Source organism: Zophobas morio, unplaced genomic scaffold (assembly GCF_036711695.1).
Source record: "Zophobas morio isolate AGI-343-1 ecotype UQ-CSIRO unplaced genomic scaffold, CSIRO_AGI_Zmor_V1 ptg000005l, whole genome shotgun sequence".
Lineage (NCBI taxonomy): Eukaryota > Metazoa > Arthropoda > Insecta > Coleoptera > Tenebrionidae > Zophobas > Zophobas morio.
Window position 1 is genome coordinate 9,987,457 of NW_026972110.1, and position 12,544 is coordinate 10,000,000.

Consider the following 12,544-nt stretch of genomic DNA (forward strand, 5'->3'; position numbering starts at 1 on the left):
AGGAACTGGAAAATATGAAACCAAATGAGTTATGTCACTACTGAAAAGATAAAAAAATATTCTATTTTAAAAGTACCTACTTAAAATATATCATTTTTCCAAAAACCAACGAAAATGTACTGGAATTTAGAGTGAAACACGTAAACTGGGACACCCGGTATATTAATTTATTGTCAATTTTTGACAACTTCTAGAATACGTCAGTTTATTCATTTCGCCTGTTTATCATAGTTTGTTGTTTGCCTACTGCCTCTCTATTTAATTGACAACTTTATTATATTAATAAATTGACGAAACTATAAAACTAATTACTATGAAATTTTAGACGTAATGTACGTATGAATTTCGTCTGCTTGATTTAACCACTATCTAAAAATTTTTTATATTTTACCTGTAAAAAACTGGTGGGGACATAATTGTTTTTAATGGAGACATATATTATTTTTATGGTCGAAATACACTACATGTACATGGTCCTTTAACTGTAATGTAATATATGGTCCACTTCTACATTTTAAAATTGCTTATTGCATACGATCTGTATGAAATGATGAAAATATAATAACGTTCTGGGTAGTGTTATACAGTAATATTCTTTTAATTTTGACAAAATGTAAAATTGTATCAATTATGACATGTGGTATGTTTCGGTTGCTATCTTCGTTGTATACATTGTGTTTGTGGAGGTAAAGAGTGCCCACACTTACATTCCGTTTTACAACACCTTGCCAAAATTAAAAGGATTCTACTGTACTAGTATGGAATTCATATATTGATCCACAAAAAAAATATATGACGTCTTAGTTGGGAAATAAATCCTGTAGCCAAGTTTAAATTGTTGACTAACAAAGTGACGTCACCCAATTTGTGGTGTTTTTCTGTGAAAAAAAGCTTTATGTAGTGTTGTAATATATACTATCAACAAAAACATTCTTAAATTGGCCCTAGAGAAGAAGGTTATCTTTCTCATTGTCTACTAGAATAAGAAAGATCTACAAATGCAGCACCAAGTCGAGGATATTTTTTGCTAGTTACAACAAAATTGAAGTTTCTTTAGCAAAGTTTTACTAACCTGAAAAGATTTTTTTGTGTTGAAACAATTCGACAAAATAATGGTGGAAAATAATGATATTTCACATGACTACCAGACGGGTAAGAAAAACCTTTTTTTAAATTTTTCTGTTGCCACATGTATGTGTTGAGAATATATACCTACGTTGATGGATGGGTTTTACAGGTTCAAATCTGCAAATTTTAATTTCCATATATAATATATGTATATATAATATAATCAGTTTGATGATTTGAATTATTATTTATTATATGTTTATTGTTGATACTTGGTTAAGTTAGTTTAAAGTTAAGCATACTATAAAGAAAATTATTTTTACTTAAAACCATGCCGAAATCGAAAACAAGAAAGAGAAGATACAGGAAGAAAAAGGCACAACAAAGAAATAAATTGTTCAAATCTCAAATAAAATTTCTAAGTCTAATCAATGTCATTTATTTTATACTGTTTGGTAGTAACAAAATAGAGTAATAAATTAAATAGTATATAAATACAGTTACAGCTGCGGTAAAAAAACAGGTACGGTATAACGCAAATTAATGTTCTTCGAAACGACATACTGAAAAGAATAATTTATTTATATCTACCATGACTAGCTTAGCATTTAATTTGCATTATATCAACCCAATAAAAAAATACTGTAGAGTGTAAATTTCATACTGATAACATAGAAAAAATAGTAAATTTACACGAAATTTACAAATGACTAGCATTATTCAGCGTATACTTTTGCAACAAAAGTATTTTTACAATGATATATTTAGAACACACATCAAAAAAACATTGCCGTCTTTGTTGAAGCACTTTTGTTGCAATAAAAACTACAATGTTTATTTGTGACACCAATTTTTAAAAATTTAGTGTAAACTGTTCAGAAATTCTCGGTTTTTCAACATTTGTTTCCTGGCTCTTTCCTGTTCCCACGTTTTTCTTAAGACATCGATGGGAGCTGCAATTGAGATAGTTGGACTTCGTCTTTGGATGGTTCTTTCCGAAGGCACCTAAAATGTAAAACATATTACAATTAATTTGTTAAAATGGGATGTGAGGACAAACTGTGTAATAACTACATACTTGAAATAAAAATGTAGCATTCTGACAACATCGAACAAAGCAACAAAACAAAAGTATATTTTTGTTTGTAAGAAGTGTCGTTACAGAGAATTTTGTGTAAGGAGAATGGTGTTACATTTTTGAATGGTAGATGTGTTTTCTTAATTAATTATTTTCATGTAAACGTTTTTTAATTTTATTGAAGTAAATGGTGGCTCATTGGTGTTAAAAGGTATTGTGTTAACCGTAAAGTTAGTGTTTAATCCACAACAAAATACATGCTAGTAAAATTACAAATTTCTAATCTACTACTTCACGTATCAGTTTTCTAGTGGACATTCACATCTACGAAAAGATACTTACAGGGTTACAATTTTTGTAAAATTTCTTCCTGTAGAACACTACCAAGGTTATTTATTTTATGTTTACTGTTCTACTCACTGTTTTGTATTCTATGGCATCGTTATGCCAACTTAAATTAATTAAAAACTTATAATTTAACGCACTTTCAAAATCTTCTATTATTTTTCCTTTAGCTATGTCGCTTTGCGAATAAAAAATGCAACGTTGGTAAGTCATACCACATTTTTACCTGATTATCGATGTCGTTTGATTCCATTTCCGTAAGTACATAAAAGCGTGGATCTGTGACTCCGCTCCATTCACTGTTAGGTCTGTATTTGGCGGCAAGTTTTGGTAGAAGATAACTGACGGTTTCTTGATCAGCAGCTACATCAACGGGTTCTAAGAATTTGCCTCCATAGTAGTTTGTACGGTCTTCGCTTTTCACAGCAACAACCAAAGCAGCGCATACCAAATAAACGGGCACGCGCATGATATGGACCTGCAAACAAAAGAAAACTGGTTATAAAACTTCCAAATACACATCAAAGTTAAACTATTTACATATAAATTACAAAATGTTGTTTATTTATGTTACTGGTGTGTAAATAAACTCTTCGTGTCAAAAAGATTTATATGGAATAAGGCGAATGTCGGGACCTGTAAATCTCTAAGGTCTGAAAGAGCTCAGCATTGGACCAAATTTGTTTTGTTCCCAGAGACGCACCTCAAAAAACCGGCTAAATGGCTGATTATTATTATCGTACAATTTTTGACACAGAATTAAAATGCTTGGCAGGTAGTATGGTATTTATTAAGATAATTCCTTGAAGGTATTTATGAATTTATGTCAAGGTTACAAAATAAACTAACTTTACAATCAGCGAAGATATTTTTTTTTTAGTATGTCTACTGTTAAAAAGCGATTAGACTTATTAAGTGTAGTTCAAAATATATTTTTTTAAATATTGAACTGTAGAGACCAGATATTATTCCTAACAGAAAATCCCTCATTATAAAGTTTTACGTTTTAATAAAAGGTGATTCCAATCCCTACAACGAAAGTTCGTAATTAGTAAGATTAAGGAGACAACTAAGTTTCTTAGATGGAAAATAGGATAAAGCCTCACAGAAATATAAAACTAATCAGATTATTGTAAACAATGATGTAAGCTAGCTTTTTGCTCTACTTAACGCTTGAGATATATAAAAATAAACACGTAATACTCTGAATATATACGTTAGCATTCTCATCTGTCCATTTAATTAGTTATTGCATTTATATTTGCTATAACCGTCTGAATTCTTCAATAATGTGTGTTAATTTACCACACAGACTTTCTTTTTTATTAGCTATAGGTAATTTTCTTTTATTGTGAAATATAACATAATAATAACTAATAACTTCCTTTGAGGAGGTTAATAACTGCTTGTAGCACCACACTGTGTGAGTCAAATTTTTGGTGAGATCACAGCTCTCATTGTTTAATATTCTCCGACTTCCCCTAAAACAAATATGATTGTAATAAAAGTTGTGTAGCTATTTGATGTGGGTTTAATTTTCTTTTCTCGGAATGTTATTGGAAAGACGTTGAAAAGAATGCAATAATAGACCTTAAAGATTTCCAATAACTTTGTCACGTAGGTACTTATCGGGAAAGCATCTATCTAATTCCTGTATAATGAGAGTTATTTCATTTTCTTTAGCGGTCCATAAATAAACCTCTACATAAAACAGACTTTTACTTAATTTTATGTGAATAATAAAACTTTGAATAACACAATCATCTGTTGGCTTTAACAAATTAGGAAATTTATACGCTTTCATTTTTTTGTGAAAAAAATCTTTTTAAATTAGCGGTTTAAATTAAAAAAATCAAAGGATTTACTCAGTCTGAAACACGGGCCTGTTGTTAATGTGTACCTGTGTTTCCAAGAGAACACATATCTCTTCTCATCTTCGGGTTTTTAATGGAAATGTTAGGTAACTGGAATCATCAAAGAGAGATGAATAAATAAAACTCGTACTGACGGTGTTCCAATCTGTGAAATAAACTGCCACGCATTAAAATAATAACTGTAAAGGAAAACCCTTTTTCTCGTCGAAGCGGAAAAGTTTGTTTTCGTGGTATGGATAACGGAATGTTTTGGTTGCAATCAACCCGGAAAAATAGCATGTCCGGAAGTTTTTTGAATACGGTGAATGTGTTATTTCGTCTAAAAAAAGCGCCCTTATAAATAGTTAATTCAGAAGCACGGTGGTATTTAGTGGGTGTTATTGAACCCGCTGACATTTTCACTAGAGAGGGAGGGTTGATTCTTTAAACACTGACTTTTTCGGGAATATTAAATATCGATAAAAATGTAAAGCAAGGAATTACACCGCTTCTGATTTTTGCGAAAAAGTTAAAACTAAGAAAAGTAGTTTTGAAGTTCTTGACTCTCTTCATTACTTCGTAATATTCAGTTAATTTATTTAAATTGGAGCTTCTATAGATAGCAGTAAGAGAAATGTTTGTTTTGTTACCGTAGTTATCATTAGAATGTATTTAAAGCACAACTATTTTTGCAGAGTTGTATATAGATAACAAAAAAAAATGTGATCTGTTCTTTTTGATGACTACCTGGTTTCAGCGTCTTTTACAAAATAGGAAAATTCAAGTCGGGTCAAGTCAAATCAGGTCAGGTCAGGTCAGCTCAGGTCACATTCCATTTTGTTTGTTTGCCTGCTGCAAATATCTTAAGCAACAATCTCTATGTATAGCATAAGTATTGCATTGGGATATTATATTGTAAGTACTCAAATATATACATATACAGAGTGAGTCACTAAGTGGGCGCTCCCCAATATCTCGTTAATTATTATGAAAAAAAGTTAAATCAAAGTTGTATGGTTCTTTAAGTACCATACACAAAAATTATTTTCACCTATAACGAGTGTTCTGTTTTTTAGGCGCAACATCCAACATACTTTTTTCAAATAGAACGTCCTATATATTGTTACAAACTGTGATAACGTCGTCGTAGACTTGATAGTTGTGATTTATCTTTGAAATTTTGATGTGATGTTGCCACGTTATTCTAATTTTCTGAAAATTTTTTAACAGTGCGGGAGTACATAAAAAATCGCAATCAGATTATTTTTAAAATCTCTGTTACAATATTTTATAATTAAATAAACTGATATTTTTATATTTCAGTTTTTTCAAATAGAATACCCTTTATGTTATTATGCATCTTATTTTATTTTTTGTTTTCTTTGTTTCGATTTGTTAGTGCCTCTTAAAAAACTAAAAAATTTTTAACTTTAGATATACGAAATACTTTAGAAAAATGGAATAAAATAAAAAGGAGAGTAAGATATAAAATAAATACGTGTATTATTTGAAAAAAAATACCTGAAATATCGATATTTAAAAATTGTAAAAATTTTGATTTTTTTATAAACACTCTGTGTCTTAAGACTCCCTTTATTTACACCACAACAATGTGTGTACTTTTGTTTACTTTTCCACAGAATATTGTAACACAGATTTTATAAATAACATTATAACGATTTTTTGTGAACCATTGCATTGCTAAAAAAATTCAACTAAATTTGATTAGCGTGTCAACGTTGTAACAAAATTTCAAAAATAAACTACAGTTTTAAAACCTAGGAAAAGACCAATGCGAATATATTTTACTATATAAAGTGTTGTATTTAAAAATACTAAGTTGTGTATTATGTCTCAAAAAGAGAACACTCGATATAGTTGAATTTTTTTTAAAGTATAACACTCAAAGAACCGTACAACTTTACTTTTAGACTTTTTTTTATTTTAAATAATTACTGGGCGCAGCGATATTATTGCTAGTTAAGCAACGATATACATAGTGGATCATCTGGCGATTTTCATATTTTTAGCCGTGTGTATTAAACGGGCATTTTAATTACGGCTTTAAAATAATCTCAATTTATATTATCTGATTTTGAACAACACAAAACAAATTTTTAATTTCATGAGAAAATGATTTAATAAGTTTATAGAAAATCGGTTAAATAAAGTAATGTACGTTTGCCCGAAATTGGAACGAAAGCAATTTAATTTATGTACTAGAAAAGAATGGTACAAGAATGGTAATTTTGCCGTAAGCTAAGGAAGTATTGTGATATGGTTCACAGTAGGGTAAGAAAATGTAGGTCTTCTGCTTCCGTTTGTCAGTGTTTGTGTCAATTTTTATTAAAGAGATAATCTCCAAAACTACTGGAGCGAATGTTAGTAAATTTTAGATGTATGTTAGGAATATGGCGAAGATGGTAAAACGCTAACCCAAATTTGTTGAATTATCCCCACTAACAATTGGATGACGTCACTTTAAAATTTTGCATGGTAAATTACATAGACATCTATATTTTAGGGAAAAAATCAAAACTGTATGGCAACATTCAACTATTTAAAATGGAGGGGGTTGCCATAAAAAAAAACTCGCAAAATCGAATTTTAATTTTTTTAGAAAAAGCTGGATATGTTGTACTGAATTTCAGGGGCGAGGAATGTTCTGTTGAAATAGCCTTCAACCATTTTTTTATGATCATGTTGTTATGTGGTGAGTATTAAGGATTAACTATCTGAAATGATATCTTAAGCGTTATCTCTACCATCCAGATGTGTAACATATTTGTCACTATAGAAAATATAAATAATACCTACTTTGGTTTTATACGTAGGTATTGAACAATAATTGTAAAAATTAAATAAAACAAGAGTCTGAAAAATCTAACCAACGATTTCCCACACTGATTTATATCACCGACGTTTATATCTATATTTCTCAAGATAATTTTTCAAAATTTAAAACTATTTTTTGTAAAATTTTGACCTTTGTACGTCGGGTCAATCGGATTGACGTCAAGCACCGATTTCGCATCGTTTTTAATTGCTAAAGTACAAGCGCTAGAAAAAGAAAAGTGACTTTTCAATGTAATTATCGACAATTTATAAAACGTATGAGAATTTGTAAAGAAACTAAAACACAAAGATTTGCCTACAGTAACGTTCGGGGTGGTTCGGGGCTATCTGAAGAAGGAATTTTTAAATGTTTTGTAAATATTTCATTAATATTTGAATGCAAAATTGACTTAAAATGTTAAACCAATGTAACGGTTTAATAACAGCAGCTTAAAAGTGGTCAGGGAATTAACTAAATATGAAGTTATGTAGGATGCATAAAAACAAAATTGCAAATTTTTTCAATGAATTGTTTTAGGTTTAATTAAGTTTGTAAAATAGTTCAAATTCACATTATCATAGAAATATCTGGACTCGTTTCTTTAATTTGCATGGCATATTAAATAGGCTAAATAACTAGTATGTAAATGTAGTAACTACTAACTTTGCACGGTGTTACTAGTAGTAGTAGCAAGTTTGTTTGACATTGTAACACCTATAACATATGCCTCTTTTTTTTGTACATCATACATACATCAAGTATTCTAATTCTACATACGATATTAAAAAAATGATTTGATAATGCTACTAATTTCAACCGACAATTTAATCAATGTCCAGTTCATTAAAATTCATGTATACATTTTCCGAAATCGTATCACGCTACTTTAAATGATTTACCTATTTCCTATTTTGCTGCAGATTTTATCAAGAGATTTACAAAGCACGAAAAATTCCATTTTTGCTCTAAAACGAAAAAGAAACTTATCGAGTTATGCAAATTCGAGGGATAAGAGTTTTGCACATAGTTACCTTACGATGAGAACTGCAGGAAGGAAGAACACGTACAACGTCCAGCACTCCAGTGGAACATCTTTTATAGTAACTCTTTTGTAGACTTAATTTTCTTTATGACTTAGGTAACCACTTAAAAGCTCCATGAAATCTTAACTCATTGACATAAGCACTTTATTTAGCACTAACCCACAACTCGATATTCATAAAGACTGTGAAACATTACTTCGATGAAGGGTATAATAAAGAGTAAGAGGTTAAAATGAGTTTTTGACGTCAGAAAATGAGAATGGATGGTGAACATAAGGTTCGTCGTTTTTTACTAATGAAATAAAAAGGGAAAATTTTTATATACATGGAAAATTTTCAACTTATCAGTTTCAATAAGACGGATAAGTTGAAAGGTTATTATGTGTAGTTAAGATATTTTAATTGCGGTGAATGTTTCCTAATAATATGATTTAGCAATTCCTTATTTATTCTTTTTACGGAGTTGTGATGATATCTTAAAGACTGCACGATTACAACGTGCTCAGAATGATAGAAATAATCCCGTGTAGCTAAATATAAACTTTGTGTTTATACACGTTTTATCTCATCCTGAAAATACTCCTACTTTCATGGTTATATTATTTACCTAATTTCATTCATCATCGTCGAAATATTACGCAATAAAACTATGTGACAGAACGAATAGACGTAAATGCTGATGCTCCAGCAAATAGCAGTCTGTCTAATTTTATCCCATAAACCTATCTTCTGAATGAAAGTCTAAAATTACCACTAATTGATGTTAAATTTAACCAAGTAATCGGCGCATTTATTTTTAGTTTCGTGCCACTAGTAACAGTTCAGTTAATACAACAGCATGATGCAAGTTGTTGCAACTTTGGTATTTTTATTTAAAAATAATAAATAAATAAATAAATAAATAAATAAACAAATACAGCAAATAAAACAAACAGTTAACAAATGTGTTAACTTTGTAAAGAAATGAAAGCTCTCCGAAAAGCTCACTCATCATAAAAATAAAGGAAGCGGTTTCAATTTAATACTCACATTTGATGTTTCATAAACGGTGCAAGAATAAACAAATCACTTAACTTTACAGTTAGTTGCAGTAGGATTATGGCACATTTAACGTTACTATGATAAAGTGGAAGATTCATGAAATCGTCCAGTGTTTCACAATTATATATGTTGAAGTGTGAGATTAATGGTAGTCACGTGACAGAGACAAACGTAACGTGTTGTCATTGTTAAAGTGAAGGAGTTAAGTTCGTACGAAAATTTCAGTCTACGTGTTTGTTGTTAAATTTTTATTTAAACTGTCAAAAAGTTCACACAAAACTTTCCTACCTATTATTTCTTGATTGTTAGTGAATTTTGCACAGTAATGAGCACTAATAGAAAATGTAACTCATAAATGCGCAAGCGAGTTGTAATTTGCTCAATAAACTATTTGTTAACCAAGTTTGGGAAATCCACAAGTACAGTAAATAATTTATAATGCCGACACAAGGAGTGGATTGACTTGTCATTTGTTTTAATCAAATATTTTTTAACACTCATTAAGGTCATCATTAAAGCTGGAAAAAATTGATCGAAGTTTATTTAGAGAGAACGTCTCTCGCCCCAGAAGTACAATAAAACACTCCCAACTTTTTTGAAAAATTATAAAATTTGATTTTTTTTGAGAACCTCCATATTTATAAAGATGTGTAATATCGTCGTCATATTTTGCATACTTTCGATAGTATTTATTTGTCAAAATTTTTAGATGAAGTCATTAATTTATAGGGGAATAAGCAGCTACATTTTGTTTAAAGAACAATCCGTTCAGTAGTTTCGGAAATTATCTGTCTAACAAAAATCGATACAGACAGACAGACGGACAGACAGACAGACAGATGACAGATAGACGGAAACGGGAGACCACTTTTTTCGTACTGTAGGGATCATGAATTAGGTAATAGACACATAAATAAGTGAAATGACACCTGTCATTTAAGTGATTATTAACAAATTTATTTTCTCAAAAGTTATCATTAATCAATAAAAACTTGTATAACTAAGGATAATTTAATCGTTCTAATCCAATTTTAATTTGTCAAATTTTACTTATTGGCTGTATTTATAACTGGAACAGATAATTATGGTAGTTATAAATTCTAATTTTATGTACTTAACATTTTTCTATAGTGCGCTCTGCTGCACCCAATAATGTTAAACGTTACTGATCGACGCATAAACCCAGAAACAGAAATTTACGGATAAAACTGCACACAATTTTTGTAACACTTTTTGATGCACTGACGTAAAATTTTCGATGTACAAGTTTTAACAAATGTTCATGTTTTGGATTAATTAAAAAGGTTTTTGAGCCCTCCAGCCAGGTGTTTGTGTTTGTGGGGATACGTAATTTCTTTTTTTTTTGCTAATCTTAAATTAGAAACATATTTTTCAAGCGCAGTCAAATTTACCACAGCAAAATATGTATATCATAATGTCACTTATAAAAGTCTAAAGTGATTTACACAAAATTTTTCTTATTAATGAGGATCAGTAATTACGACAAATAAAGTCTTCGACAATATTAAGGCACATTTAAAGTTTCATGTAGATTATGTAGACGATCCACTCAGTCGACTAATCCACTTTGCTCAAAAATATATTCGACGTAGATACAGAATCTCAACACATCAATACCAATCGTTGTTGTTTTAGTGTGTCTAATAATTTAATTTGCTGAGTTATGTACAAAAATTTGTTAAGCAAAAAATGAGATCAGTCGTACAACAGAATTAGCATAGTACCTGTGTTAGCATAATTTACTTTTCAACAAAACAAACCAGATTGCGTAAATATTATAATAACCTTTCTTAAGGTATTGGCTTTCCGAAATAACTATATGTACAATTTATTATATTAATATTTCAGAGCAAATATTTGTTTTGAAATTCTTTCAATATCCGTGACCGACCATCGATAGCACGTGATTATTCAAATGAAGGAACTAGAACAAACATGGTGCAGTGTATGTACATTGTACATTTACGTAACAAATGTAAAACTAACTCAATACAGTTTAGATTTTTCCGGACGGAAACCTCTACTACTTATGAATTTAGCAAAAAATCTTAAATAAACAAATGACAAATATAATCACGCGTTCAGAAGTCTAGCCGTCATCACACCTTATGATTAATTAACATGAGTTTTATTATAGCATTTGCGAAAGTACTATGTACCCTGTACATTTACAAACAATATTAATCATGATATTTATAACATCAGACGGTACCAGGTATTTGACATACACGACATATGTAATTATAACTTTTTTCACTATCTATTGTTATACCATGCTTATATTTTTTACGCTTCGACGACCAGGGAAGGCATTTTCCTCTTTGTAGAAATGGCTTAATTGAAAATCAAGTCGAAGTACACAGGGTGTTTTATCTCCACTCAATCATTTGTCGTCATTAGTTTTAAAATCGAGTGTGCCAGATTTATAATACTCCAAAGTTGATTTTCATTAGTAAATTCTCTTTGCTATATTTGTTTCTTATACAAGCAGTAAATTGGGCATAATATTAACACAGGATGTTCCAAAATTGCTCGAAAAATACAAGGTCAACAGATGGCTGAAACTTTACATCCATTCCCTTTTCAAAATATAAAGGTTTTTATCAAAACAAATTTGGCAACAGTTTGCATGAGTTCACAGAATCATCACCAAATAAAACAATGTTGAACGTAGAGTTCTTTACATAGGGAAAGTACAATGAAAATAATTTTATAAATTTATTTTATGCAGGACCTGCCTTCGTGGGAGTTTATGACACTTTTTTTAATTTTTTTGTTTTAGTACGGTGATAGTTATTTGCAGCACAGTGTACATTCACTATTTAACTGAGCAGGAGCACGGTAAATCAACAACATATTTAAAAATTGTAGAGTTTTATTTTGGAAATACTAAAATTTTCTTGATCCTTTCTTCCTGAGCGTTTCATGATCCCTGGGTAGGAAAAAATAGGTCTCCTGTTTCCGTCTGTCCCTTGGCAGTCTGTCTGTGCCCATTTTTATTACGCAGATAATCTCCGAAACTACTGGACCGATTGCTGTAAATTTTTATATATGTATTTTAGAAATATCGTTCAATTCTCGTATCGACTTTTTTACACTGTTACTGTTACTAATCATATATTTTTAACGTATAGAGATTACAAGAAATAAAATTTCGCAAAATAAAATTTTATAATTTTCCAGAGAAGCGGTATTTATTGGACTGCATTCAAGGGCCTGGGAAGTTCTGTTGAAAAAAACCTTCGACCGACTAGAGTAA

At 30.2% G+C, this 12,544-nt stretch overlaps 1 protein-coding gene across 2 annotated transcripts in view; it reads right to left on the minus strand.

Annotated features, from left to right (window-relative positions):
- LOC135122668 (uncharacterized) overlaps window positions 1-12,544 on the minus strand; it is a 124,705-nt gene that overhangs the window by 9,543 nt on the left and 102,618 nt on the right. Inside the window, exons 1-2 of one of the 2 annotated variants that reach the window (XM_064047018.1) lie at window positions 9,253-9,357; window positions 2,718-2,969 (exon numbers count right to left, since the gene is read on the minus strand). In XM_064047018.1, coding sequence (XP_063903088.1) covers window positions 2,718-2,960 — 243 coding nt within the window. In that variant the 5' untranslated portion in view covers window positions 2,961-2,969; window positions 9,253-9,357. Of the gene's footprint in view, window positions 1-2,717; window positions 2,970-9,252; window positions 9,358-12,544 lie in introns of those variants that run through there. The other variant, XM_064047017.1, reaches the window with a different exon arrangement.